Genomic DNA, 23867 nt, shown 5'->3' with positions numbered 1-23867 from the left:
TAGCTATAGGCTTGATACAACTTTCCTTTTGAGTTCTTACCTAGAGCCCGTGACCACCGCACCTTGCTGACTTCTGTAGTTAAACAGATAATCAGACAATTGGTATCTATGTCTCTGGTATCACATTATTGTACACAACTCCAGGTTATATAATTATTTCACATCTTTTGCTATATTTAGTTGATTTTTAGTCATTACAAACATTTTTTTAGAATAATTAAAAAATAAAAACAAACGACTTTCTTGGAAAATTTATTTTTTGTTCTTTTTATATAGCAGCTTAGTTATATTTTTTTTCCAAGAAATGTCCAAGGGAGATTTAAAAGTATAACACAGTTCAGTTGCGAAGGGAATACGGAAGAGCACATGTACACGGAGAAAAACAGACTAGATATAGGAAGATGTAGTATGAGTGCCTATGAGACAACTCTCCATCCAAATAACTTTTATTTTAAGTAAACCATTATATATATAGGTCAAGGTACGGCCTTCAACACGGAGACTGTTTATATATAGTTACGATATTGTTATATTCATTACTGCTCCAATAAACAATGTTGTATTTATTCTTAATCATTATCGACCTTAATAGGCAAATCCATAATAGTTTGACACCATTGCTGAAGGGCAGAACTTCTTTATCTGATTTTCTATATCTAGTTTCTTTAAAAACAAGTTGATGTAATTGTAAAAAAAAATTAAGACCGATTTGAAAAAACAAAAATTAACCAGATTAATTTATTCGTCTTATCCTTTCATTAAACATGACCTCGCAAGTTCTTATTTTCATATTCATAAGGGCATATTTATTTTACCATGGTTGATTTATTCACAATACCTTCATAGTTCAATTGATGTCACGTGCTTGGATAACTAGACTATAATCCTAAATATATCTGGTCAGTACGAATCAGAAAGTTGTTAGTGTGAGAAAACTCAGCAAACAAAACAATTAGTTTTATATGTATATTTTACCTTAAAGGCTTCTCTTTTGGATATTTTGTTGTACTTTTTGTAAAGCGTGCTGTCTTTTGATAGTTTACAAAATGGTAACTGGAATAACTTCATTGATTATTGTATGTACATTGTCGGGTGTTGCCGGACACATTGCTTTGAAATTTCCACCAGCACGGAAATATGCTTTTGATTTTATGGATAATATCAGGACTATAGCACCATGTGGAATTCCAAAAGGTAAATAATGTATTATGTTTGTAACTATATTATACAATAGAAAGGAATGCCAACTCCTTTATTGTAATGGAGAAACGGGTATTTAAATTCTATATTTAAACCGTTGTTTTCAAAACAAAAACAGTTTGTCTGACTATGAATAACTTGTCTAACAAGTTATTATAACAAGCTTTTAATCCATAATTTTCCATTATTAAATTGTTACATGACATTATATCATATTCAATTAGAATCATGAATAAATAAAACAAATTGCACGTTACCAAATTTAAAAGTTTTGTATGCCTTATAATGGTAAAACGTGTCCTACGTATATGAAAATATATATAAATTAATGTTTGATTTTTTTCTATTTCTTAACAAAAATCATATTGTGTGAATCGGTTTCGAACGAATAACATGATAAGAGACATATATAATTTGTGTATACATTATGTCGCTGACATGATGGTCTGCTGGCAGACTTGAAAGACCATTATTAATATAGAATTTTGAACAGACTTGAAAGACCATTATTAATATAGAATTTTGAACTTTAACAGATTTAAAAAAAAAATCATGGACTACGGTTAATCTAAGGATATATTGCAATGGAAGATCGTGTTTCTTCACAGTTTATAAAACAGACAGTATGACTATATAACATTGTTCATGCATGTATGTTATATTCTAACAGCATGCTGAGAGTCATCTTCACTAGCCAAGGGTTACGATCTATTCCACTCCACTTCTTTGGCTAGCGAAGATGGTTGAGAGTATTTGCTTTAATTATTGCTATTGTGTTATATGATGTTTATTATGTAGATACTTCTGTGCAATATATAAATAATAATGTGTTATGTTTTACAATCAACAGGCCTTGGACCCGTAACGGATCTATTGACTGAAGAGACAATCAATGTCCAGTGGCATACACCTTATCCACACAAGGTTTGTTGAGTATTTCTCGATCAATGTCCAATGGCATACACCTTATCTACACAAGGTATAATTTCTCATTTTGTTCTGGTGTCATAATTGATGGCCAGGCGTCGATTTCACAAAAAACTTACGACTAAGATTGGTTTTAAGTCATGAATAAATCAGTTTACTTACGATCAATCTTAGTTGTAAGTTATTTTTTGTGGTGTTCTATGCAGGATATTTCCAACGACTTCGCTATCATTTATTTTTTTTAAATTTTTTGCGGTCTACGTGTAAATTCCGTTCAGTGTAAACTTTTTTCTGCTATTAAGTTTTCACGTGTCATCTTTTTATCTGAAGCCGTTAAGCTAAAACAGTCCACACTTTTGCAAAACAATCAACGGAAGAACTTTTTTCATTTTCAAGGCTTCAGTTATAAAAAAAAAAGCATTGCCAGCAGTTTTATGCACAATAATCAATGATAGGTCCCTAAAACCGTCTCAGTTTTCCAATCAGACGGGAATATACCCAAAACGAGAAAGTGATTATGATGATTCAAAATTCTTTTTATGTCCCTTTACTTTTTGGATTATAGCTCTTCATCTTTTATATAAGCTTAGGATTTCAAATATTTTGGCCACGAGCATCACTGAAGAGACATGTATTGTCGAAATGCGCATCTGGTGCAAGAAAATTGATACCGTTAATTTTATTACGTATTAGAATGTCTTTTTGGGAAAAAATGGAAACAGTATATAGAATACAGATATAGTTATTTTTAGTAAAATATCCAAACCAGTTATTCAAATGAAGTTGATAAATGTTTTTAAACACTAATGGAATCTGAATATAAAAAAAAACTTTAATGATTTACTCTAGATTTACTTGAAAGAGCGTTAACAATTATACACATATCAATAAAACCAGAACGATTTCAACACTATACATTGCTTTTGAAGACAATTTTATTTGATTTTTATTTTGTAAAATTGTTGAGCCTATCTCGACATAGGGATAGCGATCCGGCGGCGGCGGTGATAGCTAACTTCTTAAAATAGCTTTATATATTAGAAGGTGGAAGACCTGGAGGCTTCTTACTTTGTATATAAATGCCTTAACGTTACGAAGTTTCCGTCTGTCACATGTCCGTTGTCCTTGATCTCATTTTCATGGTTCAGTGACTACTTGAACTCGATTTTGATCTCTTTACATATAGAATTAAATTTTATTGATGAACATGCATGTGGTTTATTATGCTTCAAGAACAAAATATCAATTTTTCATTTTTTTGCGGAGTTTCCCTTTAACTATGTTTGTTGTATGGAAGGATTGCAAGCTGTACATCGTGACATGTCTTCGGATGTTCCTGGCAATGGTTCATCAGACCTTGGCCTCATTTTTATGGTTCATTGGTCAATATTTAGTTTTCTTGGTTAAGTCTGTTTCTTAGAAACTATAAGCAAGGATTTGTATAGTAAGGATCTTACTATACAAATCCTTACTATAAGGAATAGGTCAATTATATTTAGTGTATTGAATGATTGCAAGGTGTGTATGTATTTCTCATTTGGTTTATATGACCTTGCACTCATTCTATTGGATCATGTTAAGTTTATGTATTATAGGTGTAGTAAAGCTTTTTACTAAGAACAATCAACATAATATGAATATCTAGTAAAGAAGGCGAGATATTTTAACGTGTGCACTTTTGTTCAAAGTATTTGTAAGACTAGTTTGCAAATGATTTTGTAATCAGGCATACGAAAACCATCGTACGAGCAATATTGTCTCCACACACTGGCTTTGATTAAACACTCGGGATAAATACATGTAGTTTTGTGAATTAACGATTTTGATCTAAGATTTTTTTTGTAAAATAAGCACCATGACTTGCAATTAAGATATTGCATAATAATCGGAGATTTACTAACTGTTAAATATATAATTTAAATTTACATGGCCATTAAACTGGGCCTGGTAATTATTTATTCTGCGATGGATTGTTAACTAAACTACCTTTAAAAAAAACTCACGGAGAGTGAAGACTGTCCCTGAAAAAAACTTAGTCTGTAAAATCTGTAATGACGGAACATGGTTCACTGAGAACAAATTTGGTGCATGCTTTTGTATTCAGCTATTATTGAGGCCCCTCATGAGGGGGGGGGGGGGTCCTAGTAATCACATAATCACCATTTTTTTGCCAATATAATCACATAATCATTAAATATTTGCTTATCTTTAGTAATCAAATAATCATAAACTAAAAATACAGTCCTAGGTAATCAAATAATCATGAAATATTTGGCTTAATAATCAAATAATCATTAAAAAAACAGCCAAGTAATCACATAATCAAAAACCCCATGAGGGCCCTCATTATTCAATATTTGAATTCTCCCAAAATAGACGAGCATACAGTAGTGCACTGAAAAGTGGCAACATAATTTCAAATCATATTTCTTGTGAATTCTGGGGTCATCAGCTTTCCGGCCTTCCAGTTTGTCACCTGACACCTGGGACAATATTACTAGTCCAACTCTTCATTGATCATAACAACTTTATCTCCGACGAAATCATAACTTGGAAAACAATTTCATTAATTACTCATACGAGATCAATGATCAATTTTATGACCCCCATCAGTTCTACACACCGTTTTATCAAATTAATATGAAATATAGATAAGTGCATCCGGAAAGTAACTACCCTTTTTATTTTAAAATTAGTAAATATATTTCCGGTCTACTATGTGTCATACTCAAAAGTCTAAGACTGGAGCTTAGACCAACACTTAAGTATTTGCAACAATTGAATGCAAGACATCGCCGTATAGATCGGTATATACACTTTACATTGTGGCTCGTTTATTAAATCATTATTTTGCCTGACACATAATTAACGACAAGAATGTTCAAATGACCCCTGAGAGAGAGAGGGGGGATAGGACCCTTATCGGGACTCCGGGATCGGGTGTTTTTAAGCTCGGGATTTCGGGTTTGATCCTTTCGGGATGCGGGAATTCTTTTTTTTTTGGATTTCGGGACCTCGGGATTTCGTTAATTTAAGTCCGGGATTTCGGGATTTCCTGTTTTTAAGACCGGGATTTCGGGATCAGGACCCCTCCTATTCCCACTCAAGAGACAGAACTTTAGAAAACAGATGGTCCACTGACCAGTAGTCCTGTGATATAGCTGTCATAGCTGAGACTAAACAGACACTTGTTTCTATTCATTGGTAGAAGCATGTGCCTGTGTGAGACTACTATAATTTTTATAGCCATGTCAAGGTGCATATATAAGATAAGATAAGATAAGATAAATTTTATTTTCCAAATTAGGTCCCCAGGGGGCATATACACATAACATATATAATTGATACAACATACAGTACTTTACATAACATTGTAAAATAAACTTGAAATAGTCATACAGGTTTTATTTGTTAAATAAAAAAGTACTTGAGAGTTGCTACTCCAGAGATGTGGCAAACCCCATTTATTTATTTAATTTTTCTTTTCTCACTTGATTTTATAATATTTTGCTGAAAATGTATAAATATAAAATAAATGATTGTTTAGCTGCAACAGACACCAAGGGACAATGCTCTAGGATTGTGATCTTAAAAGCTCTAACAATCCTCCTCGTATCTGATGCAGAAAAACAAACACAAATGGAAAAAGTTCATATATATTCACAGCAAATAACATATACAGTACAACCGCCGGTTAACTCAACCGCCGGTTAACTCAACCGCCGGTTAACCCAACCGCCGGTTAACTCAACCGCTGGTTAACTCAACCGCTGGTTACCATATCTATATAAATAGGGTGCAAACATTAATCCACCATTCTGCCTCTGATGAAGGTCCTTTATGGACCGAAACCGGTCAGGCTATCAAACATCACCAGGCGCTGTTAATTATGTGTATTGGTATATACTATATTTTTATGCTTTTACATTTTTCTCACTGATACACATAGTTAATATGGCTTCTACTAACGAAAGCTCCATGGAGCTAATGTGTTTAGAGACTACTTATGTCAGTACACCTTTCCTATATTGCCAACATATACATGTACTGCAGTAAACAGGTATTGAGAATAGTGTAGGTTTCCCTACTGCAACAGACACCAAGGGGCGGTACTCAAGGACCTGTGGTATTTACACAGTCCAGTGGCGGATCCGGGGGGGGGGGGGTTCCGGGGTGCACACTCCCCCTTTATTTTTGCCGATCAATGCATTTTGCATTTGTATCGGGACATATGTTTTGCACCCCCCCTGCACCCCCCCTTTGCCCTGGGTTAGCACTCCACCTTTCGAAAATTCATGCATCCGCCCCTGCAGTCCTCCTCGTGTCTGAAGCAGACAAGAAAGCCACATAATTAACAATTTTTCGAAATAAATTTACATGCAGCAGTGAGAATAGACTTATCTTCGGTGTTCATAAGCCATATCAGTTTATCTCTTGTGTTAAGAGTTAAAAAGTTGGGGCAACTTTTAGTTATCTCTATATATATTAATTTACCCTGTCCGTCTGTATGTCAGAATATGGATACATGATATGTCCAACTATCACCTCATGCTTCCCCAAAGTGTCTTTCTTATAAGGGAGCTACCATTTGATTTTTATGGGGGGGGGGGGGGCTAGGATGAAAAATTTTGTCCTGCATTTTTTTTTAGTTGTAATCTCTGTCCTGCCTTTTTATTTTTCACTCTATTCAGTCCTGCTTTTTTTTTATAGTTTATCCTGACTTTTTTTTTTGCAAGTGTCTCATCCTACCTTTTTTTTTTACTCAAAACTCCTGTCCTGCCAATTTTTTTAAATTTCATCCTAGCCCCCCCCCCCCACATAAAAATCAAATGGTAGCTCCCTAAACTTATAAATCACAAATGATAGTCCACACTAAAAAAGAACATCAGTAAAACCCTCATTCAAATCTACTAACAGTGTTAACCATTTCAAGGAAATATCAACTTTTATTAATTACATGTATTACTTTACATTAATTTTTGATCTGCCACTGCTTTTTGTAAGATATTGAATCATTGATAAGTTATAATAGTTTAGTCAGTCAGTTGAATTAAAACTTCAAATTTTCAGTTCTACTATGAATGAAATGATAAATAAGTTACTGGTATTTATGTTAGAAAATGTCAGTAAGTATGTTTCATATGAACTGCAGAGAAAAAGACAGGTAAACATTCTTTATACCATAGCTTAGAAAATTGAGGAAGAACTGTAACCTTTACATGATTTGAATATTGAAGATGTAAATAGTGGAGGGTGGATCCAGACATTTTTTAAAGGGGTGTTCCAACCCCTGGAACCCCTGGATCTGCCAATGTAGCTAAGCTTGATAGCTTACCATGGCCAATACAAGAACTTCTACATTTATTTATAAAAATAACTTTACTTACATTATAAATGTATTAATATAAGTACATGTAGTGATGCAGAACATTTTATGTACCCAAATATTTGTTCATGTTGTTTGTTTTCCCTGACAAACTGGTTTTGTAATTAGCCTTGTCTATATACTTAATGTTTGCTCATAAATCTATAATCTAATTAAAAAATATTTACTTTAAAAGAGGGATAACAAAAATTATCAGAAATCAGTCATGACAGTTTAAAGAATTATTTTAGCTGGTTTTGTTTTTAAATTTGATCAGAAAAGCTTCAACATGCTCTTCATAAATCGAAAAATATTAAGGGGAATTTCATACATTGATATATATTACCTATATAGTCCTATACATTATTTACACATTTTTTTGTTTCTATATAACAGTTTTTAAGGAAAATGATGTTGCACAATATCTGCTGAAAAATAAGAATATATGACATGAGTAACATAATAAATGATTATAAACAACCTTACAAAAATCTTTATGATCATTTCGTGAAGCTTTTTTTCACTGGGCTTATTGGAAGGTTTAACATTTGTTAAAAGAAGAGGCCAAAATTGAAATCTAATAACTAAATTTATTATCTAGTGATATCCAATTCTTACTCTTGGTGAAACTACAGCAAATATTGTATGCTAATTGTTAAAAGATATCTATGTTTTTCCTTAATAGGGAGGTTACAGAATAGCTTTGTTGGACCATAATGAACAAGAGGTCCAGGTGTTTACACCAACACAAAATGGACAACGTTATACTGGTGCAAATGATCCAACGTAAGTTAATGTATGTTATTAAGGTTGAAGGGTAAAGACTACTTCATACAGTTCTTTAACATGTTTAATGTTGATGTACTGTTATGAGATATATAGCATTTCAATGTAGTCCTGTTGAATGTGTAAACCTACTGGCTGTTGAATGTGTAAACCTACTGGCTGTTGAATGTGTAAACCTACTGGCTATAATTATGCAAAATGTTACTGTTATATAATTGTAAATATACTAGCAAGAAATTTTCATGTAATTGTAGAGCAATTCCTCCTGACCATCTGGAAATCAACAGTGGCGGCTCCATAAATTTTCAGAAGAGGGGGTCCACTGGCGGCCTAAGAGGGGGGCAACGCTTGTCATGCTTGAGTGATTCCATATATATAACCAACCAACCGGAAAACTCTCTAAATCTGCCCCTGATCAAACCAGGACTCAAGGCACAATAAACGGTTCCTCTACCAATGAAGCTAACAAAGTTCTCCAAAAACATAAGCTTAGAATTTATTAAAAACTATAAAGTCAAGGGAAGCACCATTACATTGTAATGATACATATATATATATATTCACTTATTATTTCATCACAGAATCATGCATGCAGTAGCTCTGATTCTTATCACAGAATAATTATAAAAGCATTGAATAACAATTTGTTACATATTGCCTTTTTTGTCAAACAAAATGTTGTGTTATACTAAATATAAGACAGTAACCTAACAGTATATGTATACTGATTTTTATTAACCAAACTATTTGACAATGTTGACTGCTGACATATTTTTGACTTTTTTCACCTATTATGTCTATTTGTTTTGTTCACGCAACGTTGTCAAAATAATGGAATTTGATGCAACTATCATACAAGTAAGAGGTTTAGCTAGATATAAAACCAGATCCAATCCACCATTTTCTACATAAGAAAATGCCTGTACCAAGTCAGGAATATGACAGTTGTTATCCATTCATTTGATGTGTTTGAGCTTTTAGTTTTGCCATTTGATTATGGACTTTCCGTTTTGAATTTTCCTCAGAGTTCAGTTTTTTTGCGATTTTACTTTTTTTATGTAATTTATATAGGGTGAAAATGATAGGTTGTAGACTTCTAAATAAGATAAAGTTGAAATGGTGATTTACCAGTCAAGACTTTCTACTTCTGTATTAAATGTGTGAATCAACATTGCTTACAAAAAAGTTTTTGATTTGTTTAAGACAGTTTTACACTTTTTTGTTTGCAGAACTTTGAGTCATCAAATAACCTTACCAAATACAGAATGTCGGAATTGTTCGCTTCAGCTGATACGCCAAGCTGGAGAATGGTCAGCTGGGAACTGTGGAGATTACATATTCTATTCCTGTGCAGACATCAATATACTACCATGTAAGTTGTCTCTCCTTACCAATTTCTTCTTAAACTCTTTCTAAAATTGGAGTAAATTTGAAAAATCAAATTACTCATTGCCTATACTTAATTAAGTGAATTTAAATAGAATATCTTAAGATCCAACCTTTTTCTTTGTTTTACTTGAACCATATATTATACCATTTCAAATGGCTTCCTTTTATGGTACAAAAATAGGACATTTCTGATTTTGAAAAGGAAACAGTATTCACATGTGTTGGGATGGTTACAATTGTTGTTAGATTTTTGTTGAAATTGCAGTCTGACTTAAAACAATTTGACCAAATCATTATTCAAGATTGTTTATATATATACAATATTAGGTCAATGTCAGGAAAATATAAACTTTTTTGTATGAGGCTGAGAAACTGGGGAAGGACAAGATTCTACTGAGCCCTTCCCCAGTTTTGTGCGAATTACAAAAAAAAAAATATTTTTATGACATTGACCTAATATTTTTTTTATAATGCAACTTTTATTAATACATTGATAGCTTTTTAAATTGTAACAAAAATGCCAAACTTATTTTAATTCCATAATGGACCATTGATTGTTGAGAAAGTGTTCCATGATGAAATTGACATTATACAAAATATAGCTGTGTTACTATATTTAGGAAATAACCACAGGTGGTTGCAGTATAAAATTGTAGTGAATAACATAATTGTCTTTAAAAATGTTTATTCTCCAGTTTATTTCATTGTTAATACATATCAATAACTTCAGATAAAGAAAAGACTAATTCTGAGCTTGTGGATGTAAAAGCCATTGTTTTGTAATAATCATCTTCAAATCAAGAATACAAAAATGATTGATTGTGCAATTTGCACGAAAGGCACACCTCTATAGTTAATTTTGACGGACGTATTATGGTATAAAAATGTCCGGTGTCCATCTGCCTGTCCAGCGTCCACATGTCACACCGTAACTTGAGAACCACTTATCCAAATTTTATGATACTTAACATAGTTGTTTCTTATGATGTTCAAAGGATCTGTATACTTTTTGGTGAAAACAAGATTTTAAACTTTTTGAGTTACAGGACTTTATCACTAAAACAAGGGTGTGTTTTTTTTTCACATGTTACATTGTATCTCAAAAACGATTTATGATTGTTGCTAAAAGTTTTACACACTTCTTAGTTATATTAATCTAAAGATCTGTATTCTTTTTGGTGATGATTTAAAATTTTATTTTAAAGTTATTGAGTTTTTTTGTAAAAAAAGGGGACGTTTTCACATGTTGCACTGTATCTCAAAAACCATTAATGATTCATGCTTAAAACTTTACACACTTCTTAGTTATATTCATCTAAAGATCTGTATACTTTTTGGTGATGATTTAAAATTTTATTTTAAAGTTATTGAGTTTTTTGTAAAAAAAAAGGGGACGTTTTCACATGTTGCACCGTATCTCAAAAAACATAAATGATTCATGTTTTAAAAAACTTTACACACTTCTTAGTTATATCTATAAACGTTTTGGTCATGATTCAAAATTTTATTTAAGAGTTATTGAGTGTTTTTGTAAACAAAAAAGGATGTTTTCACATAAATCTTCAAACAGAAGACTACAGGCTTATCATGCCCTTGTGGTGCAGCTGTTTATTTTGCTCTAGTTTGATTGGGCATACCTCAATAGTTATTTTATAGCTCAAGTTTGAGGGGGCATACCTCTATAGTTCTTATATAGCTCTAGTTTCTCTCTCAAAACTATTGCCACAACTTTTTATTACATTTCTCTAACCAACAAAGTGCGTTTAGGATAATTTGTATTTATTGGATGCTTGAGTTCATGGTTTAGACAAATTCTTCATATTGTCAGAAATTCATATTTTGTTAAACACTAGAATTTGTTGTCTTATACTTAGGAAATCAATCTGTACATTAAATCTGTACATAATTTCTATAAAGGATTGAAGTAAAGAATATTTTGATAATGTTTTAAACTTATCAATCAATATCAATTTCAAAAATATTAAGACAGTGACACATGTGTTGTTTTACTGAATTATTTTTACATTGATTGGTAAAGTCTTTTGATTTCAATTGGAATGATTTTATAATAAGGAAAAAAAGTGTTAATTTTTTTTTTCATTAAATATATATTTTATGAGAAATCAAGGTCTTTATATGGACAACAATTACGTTTTTTGATTTATCATTCTGAAAAGAATATCAGGGAACATTGGAACATTATTAATTTTAGTACAAATGTACTATTTATTTATTTACATATGAAATGAATAGTCTAAAGTATTTGTTAGCCTTACATTTTTTTTGCCAGATCATTCATGTACTGTAAATTGACACAAACTTTGTACAAAAGATTACACAATTTTTTTTTCTGCATCATCTGGGTTTTTTAAATTTAAATCACGATTTTCTCTGTTCTTAATGGCTGCAAATCGTGACAGCTACCAACAAAAATTTCAATAAAAATTTCTTTTATTTAAGTTAAAATATTATTCTCAGTGATTATTGTACCGTGCCTTTTTTAAATGGATCAAATTCTTTTTGCTGACTATTGTCCTTAAAAAAGAACTTATGAATTAAATGATATATTGGGTATACATTACTGAGCAACTTATTGACACAGTGACATTGAGAGGTCACCATACAACCTTCAGAAAAAGGCAAATGAGTATGGTATTAGCTCCAAAAAGCTCCAACTGTAAATAAATTTAAAGAGATGCTCCCAATTTAGTGCTCTTAACATTGTAAAAATAAAATATATAAAATAAATGCATAAGCCCAGGTAAAAGTGATACTGCATTTGCAATTGTAATTTTCATGCAGCTATCAGTACTTTCTGGAAATATTACCAGAACTTTTACTAGAAGATAAGGAAAAACATAAGAAAAAAAATCAACCAAGAGTTTTCTTATATTTATCTAATGGTTGCTATAACAATTAAAATATAATCACACTTTCTTCAATTTGGCAAAACTACTTTTACTTTTGTGAATAGAAATAAAAATTATAATATAAAAAAAGGCTTTATTTTCACATAATTTTATGTTTATGACTGCAGAAATAATGTATCAAAGTTTTGACTCATTTTAATCACTTTTTAAAAAGTTATATGCAATAGAAATTTTCATTCCAAGGAAATGGGTGTATTTCTTTTGTTGTTTAGTATACTATAAAGTAGCACAGATTGTAAAATTTCCTTCAGTGATTAGAATAGTTAAAAGATGTTATATTCATGAAAATGGGATAAAGATGAAGTTGCTAATGTAAATTTTTCTGGCATCTCAGAATTAGACAATAGTCAACATAAAAAGTAGAACTTCTTGGGTAGTTGTGTTGTATTTAATCAAACTGTCCAAGTTGAGGGTATGTCATATGGGTTTCTTCGTTGGAATCTTTAACAGATTATAAAATATGTTTTCCTCTACTTGAGTATTTATAAATTTTATGTGGATAAGTCTAGAATAAATATGCCTACATAATATATTTTGGTACATTGTAAATAACTGCAATGATTTATTTCAGCAAATGTACCAAACAGGAGATGTGGCAGTCATACTAACATGGGTAGTATGTGTATGTGTAATAGGACTTACTTCGGAGAACAGTGTACTTTTAAAGGTCAGTAGTTATTAACCAACTGTGAGGTTAATCATTTATCCTACCCTATTTATTTTCTTTCAGTATATGCTTGAAACAAGTGTATATATTTTATCTCTGTTACTATTATTCATAGAGGTTCATTTGAGACAACCATTGAGTTTATACCCGGCTGGAATAAGTATATATATGTTTGGTCTGATCACTTTTATTATTATTTATAGAGAATTGTTGGACAAACTAAGATTGTTTGACCAATAAAGACTGTCACAACCATATAGTTTGTACTTGGCTGGAAACAAGTACATGTATATATATGTTTTTGCCTAATCACTTTTTGATTGTTTTTTGGTAGAGGATTGTTTGACCAATGAAGACTGTCACAGCCATGGAGTGTGTACTCAACTAGAAACTACATTTTATCCCAGACAACAATGTTTCTGTGATAGAGGATGGCATGGCAGACATTGTCAGCATAGTAAGTTCTGAAAGGCTGTTTTTATATTATGTCTTACTTTTGTATTTGGTCAACTCACATTTAAGTTGTGCCTTGTTAGTAGATTCACATCCATGACTTATCAGCCTGAGAGAAAGCTCTCTAAAGTATCAAATATAAACAAAATACTAAAAAGAAATTAAATTGAGAATGGAAACAGGAAATGTGTCACAGTGACAACAACCAGAGTATATTTGTTAAGTTTAAACATAGAATGATAAGTCCTGGTAGGATTGGGTTTTTTGCTTCATGTCCAGTGGCAAATATGTCTAATACATATTCAGAATTACATCTTTGTTTAATATCATTTTACTCTTACTGAAATACAAGTTTGTGAGAAGTTAAAATACTGTATTCATGCAAACAACGCATCACATGTAGTTTAGTTGGACAATGAATTATTTCTAGTCATAGACCAATATCACAGTAAATCATTTTGACTTCAGATCAACAATAATTTCAGAGTCATCGAAAGATTCAGAACATGACTAATTTTAAAATGTCTACTTTTTATAAAAAAATGATACTTTATTTAGGATCTGCTGTTGCTGGGAGGATTACAGATTTCTCAAGTTATAAAATGACAGAGCTTTCACCAGAATTCAATCTCTACCATAAAATTCTTCCAGTAAGTACAACATAATTGAGGGATTGGGGTTCACCTTAATAATTTAATTTAAAGTTGTCATTTAATCTTTGTTTTTGATATTCAATATCATTACTGTAAAATGTGATGAAAAAGTATATTGGTAGAAACAGCAAAGAAAAAGGTTCACAATTCATCATTACTATGGTATATTATTTGATCTAAATTTCATATTTCTGTCCTTTAATGGAATAATATAATTTTGGATGTAACACTTCTTCTGATTAGCCAACGGTGTTTTGTCTATCAGCTCATAGACATAATTTTGTCATGTGACTGTGACGTTGTCAACGTCTTTTCATGATTTACTTTGGCTTAAGATGGAACTTTTACAATTAAATTATAAGGAATGACTGTATATTTTTTGTCTTTCTGAATAAAATTTTAAAAAATGTGTTGCACACTTTAAAATAACCCGCTAGATTGGTTATTCAGTGTGCACCACAATTTTTATGTTATTTCTTCATAGAAAGAAAAAATATTACAGTAATTCCTTAAATGGGTGTATAAAATGTTTTTCTGTCTGAGCCTCTGCCTATATGATAGTCTACCAAGTTTCTGTCCCTCTGTCTCTTGTTTCTTCACATTTCAGAATAAAAGAAGTGGTTTAAGGTAGTCACCATGAAGTTGTGGTCGCATCTGCATAAATTTTCGATACATTCAGGTGAAAACTTTTTAGAATAAATGCAAAGTTAGTTTTTTGACTGAGATGTCACTGTTTACTGATCAATGAAATGTCATTGTGTAAGGGACACCAGTTGACTTGTTAATTTTTATGTTAGAAAAGCACTTATCATCACAATGCTATTTTAACAGAGAACTCATCAAGGTGTAAACTATCCAAAGTATATGTTAAATGTATAGTGTGGCTGATTTATGATCATATATTCATGGGTAAACTTCATGTTAGGGAGACAAGTTTGAATACAGTGTTAAAACCAATTATCTACTTTATTTATCTTTTTATAAAGGATATTTTGGCCATAATATTATGCTTCAGTAGTTGAAGGAGAAGTTTTTTTACACTTCAAATAGATTAATTTTGATGTAAGACAGTTATTTTTTCACATTTTCTACCAAATACACACCAATACCATGCATGTACACCAAATGTTCGAATGTGGTTTTATTATAATCTGAATTTACACAGAAAGCTATGAGCTATCCAAAACGTAACGTTAAGGCTTAACAGAATCTATTTATCTTCCAAAATGCCTGCAAATCTTGAGCTGAATTTTTTATAATTGAATTCTGCGTGACCAATCTTTCTAAGAATGCAACTGAGAATTTTATTGAAGGTGATCAATATCTCATTATCCATTGTCTTGGTTAACTGACTCTACCCATTTAATAAATAATTAATGAATTTTTGCAGTTTCGCCATATTAGTTTCTCTTAAAAAGATATATACACCTCACCTTTCATAATAAGAATAAGAATAAGAATTTTATTAGTCTAAAATCCAAACAATAGGATTGTTATAAAAATACAAAACAAAAACAAAAAACAAACAAACAGACAGACAGACAGACAGACGGACAGACAGACAGACAGGCATATTAATTACAAAACGATAGACATTAAACACTACAAACATGTATCATTGAAAGAAAAAAAAATATAGATTATTAATATTAATTATAATACTATTTTTGACAGCATGCCTCCTCTTTAAAATTATTAATTCAAATATTATGCTTATATATAACATTATAAGTTGAGCCATCAATTACACAGTTCATATATTGACATTATAATTGTTTCTCTCATTATACATTTCACTTATATAGTTAACAATAAGTAAAATATCACATTCTTCACAGGAAAAAATAAAATCAAATTTGTTTTATTCACTCATTGAATTAAAACTGGGGACAATACTAGGAATTTCATTAAACATTTTGATCCTAGTTTTATTAATTTCTGACTATGTTATTTCATATGGATTTTCAGAAATGTACAATAATATAAACAATTCCTAGAAAAATACATTTAATTAGCAATAAGATTGCATTAGTGGGTCAATTTTATTGTTACAACTTTTCCCAATTATGATATGAGAAAGAAACTATCTTTAAATGAGATTCATTATCTTAAATGCTTAAGTATTTCACAAAAAGGGTCTTTTTTTGGTCTTGTAAATTCAACAAAATAAAACACTGCCTGATGTCATTAATAAAACACTGTCTGATGTCATTGATAAAACACTGCCTGATGTCATTAATAAAACACTGCCTGATGTCATTAATAATCACATTTTTGAGCAACAGAAGTAAGGCTTTTCAGAAAATGTAAATACAAGCCAAGCTTGAATGCAACATCTTTAAAGAAATATAATCAGCAATATTTGTTTGATTTTTAGCAAAAATAAGCTAGTTGAAAGAGCCATTGGCTACATAAATTGATGGCGGAGCACAAGTGTTGGTCAATATAAGTTTTTTTTTAAACCAGTTTCCAATGATTGGACAAATCCGTTCAAGCTGTAATTCTTTGTTTTAGAATGATGAAATAGAAATGGTCATGAGAGTGAAATCTACAACATGGGTTGGCATTGGATGGAGACCAACTAGTAAGTACTTTATATGTCTCAGTCGATTCATCGTTAAAACATGTAATTGAATCATGCATTTAAATGTCACTTACAGTTTTATTTAAGTTCAAAGTGTTAATTTGCATTTAGGGGCCAGCTGAAGCCAGCCTCCCTGTGCAGGATTTTCACACTGTGTTGAAGACCAATTGATGTCCTCTGACTGTTTTCTGCTTTTTGGTCGGGTTGTTGTCTCTTTGACACTTTCCTCATTTCCATTCTCAATTTTATGTAGAATTAGCCAGTTCAAACATGTAGGATGTTTGCAGGCATCAAGGTAAATCATCTCCTAATTTTACCCACTATATAGTTTTGTGTGCAAACACTTGATTTCGCATTAGTTAGTTTGACTAAATGTTGATTGATTGATTGTTGGTTGCTTTACGCCGCATTAGCACAAAAAGGCTATATTGCGGTGATTGACTAAATGTAGAATATCCTCAGAAATGTAAAAGAACAGAACTATACATAAGAACACCTTTCATATCATTTCATTTTCACCTGTTTGAAAAATTCTCAATAGTTCACTGAATAAAATCAAAAGAGAAGATATATGTGTTTTAAGTTTTGTTTTCACAGATGCAAACTTAAAAGGTTATTTTATATTCTTGTGTCATAAGTGGAAAGTTCCAATGCATGAAATGATAAATTACTTAGATATTTATGCATGGAATATTTAATGTTTGTTCTAAGTAAGAAAAATATTCTTATTTTATTATTAAATTGATATATACATGTAGTCAGTATTGAGTACATACATATCTTAAGATTCATGTGTAACACATGAATTGTCAAAGTGATTATTTGGGTAAAATTGGCATAACTTATTTTTTGTTCTCAAATATATATATTGATCTTCAATATAGCGAATAAAATCAATACTCATTCTGTTACCTGTAGTCATAATATATTATTTTTAATTGATGCTCCTGTAGGTAGTTATTAGGGCCCCGCCTTTTAGGCGGGTCACCCTTTAGTGATCAGTCTGTCCGTCCGTCCGTCCGTAACACTTTAACTTTGTGTCCGCTCCATATCTAGAGAACCATTATGATTTCATACTTTATACTTTACATGTTTATTAACCACCACCAGAGGGCGTGTCATGATGTATGTACAACTTCCTAGGTCAAAGGTCAAGGTAAAAAAACTTTGGTTTCAGTTGACAACCCTGTGTCCTGTGGTGAAGATCGTGTCCACTCTATATCTTGAGAACCGTTATGATTTCAAAGTTTATACTTGACATCCATTTTAACCAACACCAGAGGGTGTGTCATGATGTATGTACAACTTCCTAGGTCAAAGGTCAAGGTAAAAAAACTTTGGTTTCAGTTGACAACCCTGTGTCCTGTGGTGAAGATCGTGTCCACTCTATATCTTGAGAACCGTTATGATTTCAAAGTTTATACTTGACATCCATTTTCACCAACACCAGAGGGTGTGTCATGATGTATGTACAACTTCCTAGGTCAAAGGTCAAGGTCAAAAACTTTGGTTTCAGTTGACAACCCTGTGTCCTGTGGTGAAGATTGTGTCCGCTCCATATCTAGATAACAGTTATGATTTTATACTTAATACTTAACATGTTTATTAACCAACACCAGAGGGTGTGTCATGATGTATGTACAACTTCCAAGGTCAAAAACTTTGGTTTCAGTTGACAACCCCGTGTCCTGTGGTGAAGATCGTCCCGCTCCATATCTAGATAACCGTTTTGATTTCAAAGTTTATACTTGACATCCATTTTAACCACCACCAGAGGGTGTGTCATGATGTATGTACAACTTCCAAGGTCAAAGGTCAAGATATAAAAAACTTTGGTTTCAGTTGACAACCCCGTGTCCTGTGGTGAAGATCGTGTCCGCTCTATATCTTGAGAACCGTTATGATTTCAAATATTATACTTGACATCCATTTTAACCAACACCAGAGGGTGTGTCATGATGTATGTGCAACTTCCTAGGTCAAAGGTCTGTCTGTCTGTTGGTCTGTCCATCACTAACAAATTTGATCCACACTATATTTTGAGAGGACAGCTGTTATTATTTCATACTTTATACCTGACAAACATTTTCAACTTAACATATATATTAACCAACACCAGAGAATGTGTCATAATGTATGCATCCTAGGTCAAAGGTCAGTTTGTTGGTCTGTCCATCCGTTCGTTGTTCTTAACAAATTGTGTCCGCTCTGCCTCTCGAGAACCGTTAATATTTCATACTTTATACGTGACCGTCTGTCTGTCGGTTTGTACATGACACCAGAGTGTGTGTTACCAGAGTGTGTGTCAAAGGTCCGTCCAACGGTCTGTCCATCCGTTTGTTGTTCTTAACAAATTGTGTCCGCTCTACCTCTCGAGAACTGTTAATATTTCATACTTAAAGTAAAATCCATATTTTTCAAAAAGTTGAAGCCCCTCAGCAATTTTTCATTTTTTAACATTTAATTGGCATTCTTTTTTGGTGGGTCATAATAATTATATTGAAGGCATAATTCTAAAAATATGTGACAAATATCAATTGGGCAGCACCTTTAAACATATTGTTCAAACATCAATCCATATATCCAGAAGTCACCTTAGAGTAGTCAACAATGAGTTCACATCATGCAGTCATATCACTATTATACTATGAAAGTAAGTTGAGAATATTTATCAGTTTTAACTTAAAATCTTAGAATAAAATCACACATGAGACTATGTAATAACTTCAAATAATGCTTCATATCAGATTATCCATACAACTTATTTACCCCACGTTATTGACAGCGGGGCCCACAGAGATGGCTCCCATCTTAATGGTATCTAGTTGTGTCTGAGTTAATTAAATAAGTTCTTAAAGTCATCCTAAATTCCTATTTAATCTCTGAAGAAAATCTTAGGTACTTTATGGTATTACAGTGCACCTGATATATTTTTTCGTTTTATATGGTTTTTGCATAGAATTTGTCATACCTTTCCTTTATCATTAACTTAATTGATACTAATACACTTTATACAATATTTAAAATCTACTGCCATTGAAAACATCCTCTTTTATTTTTTCTCATCCAAATAAAAGAGGATGTTTTCAATGGCAGTAGATTTTAAATGTTTTGAGAATCTTTCATAGAAATTATTTGGACAAATCAAAGGTTTTCTTGTGAAAAAACTAAGTAAATCCCTCCATTTACAAAAGTTTTTATTCTGCATGATTTTGAGTTAATCATTATTTATTTTTGGCTAATTTGAGTGCACCAGAACCAGAATTATGTAATCCTGGACTTTTACCAAAATTAAGTAGTTCATGTAGGTTCAACCAAACAAAAACTTGTGCATTCTTTTTAAATGGACACACCCGATATATCACGACTTTGTGCTAATTAAATGTCATATTTTTAAATTTAAACTCGCCAATCATATAGATGTCAGGGTGTGCTTTATTATAGATGAATACAAATAGTACTTGGTTTATTGTAATTATAATGAATGCAGTTACACAGTACAAGTTTAGGCTTGATTTGATGTTAGTTTGACAGGGGTGTTTCCAGCCATTTAAAAAAGGGGGTTCCAACCACATGTCCCCATTCAAATTCAAATGCATTGATTGTCTACAAAAAAGGGGGGGTTCCTACCTCCCGGACCCTCCCCCCCCCCCCCCCCCCCCCCTTGGATCCCCCACTGTTTGATATTGATGTATAAATTCCAAAAACTTTCATTTAAACCTTTTTATGTAAGTTGATTTCTATACTTATTCATTCAATAAGAGGGGTTCAAAAGGAAGTCTTTATGGAAAAGTAATGTATAATAAAATAGATTGCAATTCAGCTTTAGACAGGGTAGGGGCAAATGGGGTACCCTAAAGCTTTATGTTATCAGCATTTATATAAGTTAATTTTTTCCTTTTTAATTCTCTCAAATAAATTTAACATTTTAGATTTTTTTTTATGTCTTTCTCTATAGCTTTGAAATTCAGGATTTTTCCATATTTATCTAAATTAACTTATTATAGAGGTTTTCAACAATTTCCATAACTTTAATCGTAGTGTGAAATGTAACCCTGTTCCCCTATGATTTGTTAAGGAATAATAATTTATTAGATGTTCAGCAATAAAGTTTTTTAAACTTTGACTTTGATTATAAAAAATTAACTAAGAACTGACATTTTCCCCATTTTTATCTAGACTTACTCATGATAGATAACTAAGCCTTTCCCCCTTTATATATATTCTAATAATTACATTAGATGTATGTTTCATTATAATACCTTATTCTGATTGGCTAACTGCACTCCACATAATATACCTTAAGCAATTGCATTACACAATAAAACTTATCATTCATGATAACACAAGGTCCGACAATAAAGTGCACAGGTGAATAAAAAACTGATAAAAATCGTGTTTTCATAATCCTAGCTAAAAAATGTAATTATAAGTATTGAATGTTTCTTTTTATAACTTCATACGGTTGTAAAAGCGTTGACTGTGCGCACATTTTTAGAATGAAGCGTTTCTGCGCTTCATACAAAATGTACTTTGGTCAACGCTTTTACACCCCAATGAAGTTACAAAAAGAAGCATTCAATTCTTAAATAAGAGTTCAGTGATGTAGAAATCCAAAGTTTTTTTTAAAGGTTAAAAGTGCATGTCACGGTTTATGATAGGAATGTTAAAAGACCTGTTGTGAATAAAAAAGAGATGTACACAAGATTAACATATTCTAATTTCAACAGTGCTTAATTTTACGATGAGTAATATTATACTTTAAATATAGTAACAATCGTGTTTAAAGTATAGAAAAGAATTATGTGCAGTAAGTCCTATATAGAATATCAACTGTATAGGAGGTATTTAATACTCATTCAAATAGTTCATTTTTTGGCAATAAGAAAATAGTGTGGGAATTTGATTTACTTTTTAATCTCCTTATGAACCTGAACTTGTCTCTGTAAAAGTTGCATTTGAAAGAAAAAAATTGTGTACTGATTGTAATGTACATTCTGTTTGGTACCTTTTATGTGTTCCACTTATTGGAATAAAAATAGTGTTAATAAAAAGGTTCAGGGCCTCTTATAATTTGTTATGCAGTTTGGGTTTTGCTCATTGTTAAATTCCATAAGGCGATCTGTAGTTGTTAGCTTTTATGTCATTTGGTCTCTAGTGAATTATACCACATCCTATTTGCGATGGTGTTGAGATCTTAAAAGCTAATTTGAGCCAACTAATCAGGTGTTTGTCCCAAGTTAGGAACATTGTCAGTTGTTATCCTTATCTACATGTTTTTTGTGGTATAGGGGATTTAATGTTGATGGCCGATCTATTGGTGATCTCTACAGAATTAGTTGATGGCTCTGACTCTTGGGAATTTTGAATTTTATACATTGTTTAGACACTTGTCTACTGTTAAAAGACAATATGACCATTAGATGTGTTTTTGTCATTTGTTGTTTTCGAGTTACTGTCTAATTAACTTGAAACCAATATCTCCTTGTAATTGATGTCCTGGGTATTATCCTGTATGAAATATTTGCCACTGAACTTTAAGCAAACAAATAATCAATCAATCTGTAATATAAATAATTTGAATGTTAAGTCATCAAAATTGGTATGTAACTTATAATGCTTATTTGGATGTAAAGGTTTCTAAAGAAAAAAATGTAAATGCTTATTCTTAAATCAAAAGATTCCAGAATAGTTATGAAAAGTTTTATATAAATTAATATCCAGTGTCAGTTGTATAATCTTGTGTAAGTAACTGAAAATTCTTATGTATTTTTAGCTCACCTGGCCCGAAGGGCCAAGTGAGCTTTTCCCATCACTTGGCGTCCGTCGTCCGTCGTCGTTAACTTTTACAAAAATCTTCTCCTCTGAAACTACTGGGCCAAATTAAACCAAACTTGGCCACAATCATCATTGGGGTATTTAGTTTAAAAAATGTGTGGCGTGATCCGGCCAACCAACCAAGATGGCCGCCATGGCTAAAAATAGAACATAGGTGTAAAATGCAGTTTTTGGCTTATAACTCAAAAACCAAAGCATTTAGAGCAAATCTGACATGGGGTAAAATTGTTTATCAGGTCAAGATCTATCTGCCCTCAATTTTTCAGATGAATCCGACAACCCGTTATTTGGTTGCTGCCCCTGAACTGGTAATTTTAGGTAATTTTTGCTGTTTTTGGCTATTATCTTGAATATTATTATAGATAGAGATAAACTGTAAACAGCAATAATGTTCAGCAAAGTAAGATTTACAAATAAGTCAACATGACCAAAATGGTCAGTTGACCCCTTTAGCAGTTGTTGACCTTTATAGTCAATTTTTAACCATTTTTCGTAAATCTTAGTAATCTTTTAGAAAAATCTTCTTTTCTATAACTACTGGGCCAAATTAATCCAAACTTGGCCACAATCATCTTTGGGATATCTAGTTTAATAAATGTGTGGCGTGACCCGGCCAACCAACCAAGATGGCCGCCATGGCTAAGAATAGAACATAGGGGTAAAATGCAGTTTTTGGCTTATAATTCAAAAACCAAAGCATTTAGAGCAAATCTGACATGCGATAAAAGTGTTTATCAGGTCAAGATCCATCTGTTCTGAAATTGTCAGATGAATCGGACAACCTGTTGTTGGGTTGCTGCCCCTGAATTGGTAATTTTAAGGAAATTTTGCTGTTTTTGGTTATTATCTTGAATATTATTATAGATAGAGATAAACTGTAAACAGCAATAATGTTCAGCAAAGTAAGATTTACAAATAAGTCAGCATGACCAAAATGGTCAGTTGACCCCTGAAGGAGTTCTTGCCCTTTATAGTCAATTCTTAACCATTTTTTCGTAAATCTTAGTAATCTTTTACAAAAATCTTCTTCTCTGAAACTACTGGGCCAAATTAAACTAAACTTGGCCACAGTCAT

General features: G+C 31.8%; 1 protein-coding gene across 1 annotated transcript in view; it reads left to right on the top strand.

Annotated features, from left to right (window-relative positions):
• The first annotated feature begins 522 nt into the window (after positions 1 to 522).
• The window catches only part of LOC139523270 (uncharacterized), a 73652-nt gene continuing 50307 nt past the window's right edge, over positions 523 to 23867 (top strand). Inside the window, exons 1-8 of the mRNA XM_071317134.1 lie at positions 523 to 1194; positions 2051 to 2124; positions 8178 to 8278; positions 9508 to 9650; positions 13169 to 13264; positions 13599 to 13721; positions 14276 to 14367; positions 16885 to 16954. Of these exons, the coding sequence (XP_071173235.1) occupies positions 1047 to 1194; positions 2051 to 2124; positions 8178 to 8278; positions 9508 to 9650; positions 13169 to 13264; positions 13599 to 13721; positions 14276 to 14367; positions 16885 to 16954 (847 nt within the window). The 5' untranslated portion in view covers positions 523 to 1046. The remainder of the gene's footprint in view (positions 1195 to 2050; positions 2125 to 8177; positions 8279 to 9507; positions 9651 to 13168; positions 13265 to 13598; positions 13722 to 14275; positions 14368 to 16884; positions 16955 to 23867) is intronic.

The sequence above is a fragment of the Mytilus edulis genome, chromosome 1, assembly GCF_963676685.1.
Source record: "Mytilus edulis chromosome 1, xbMytEdul2.2, whole genome shotgun sequence".
NCBI lineage: Eukaryota > Metazoa > Mollusca > Bivalvia > Mytilida > Mytilidae > Mytilus > Mytilus edulis.
Note: the sequence above shows the minus strand (reverse complement) of the source record. Positions and strands in the feature narration are given on the sequence as shown.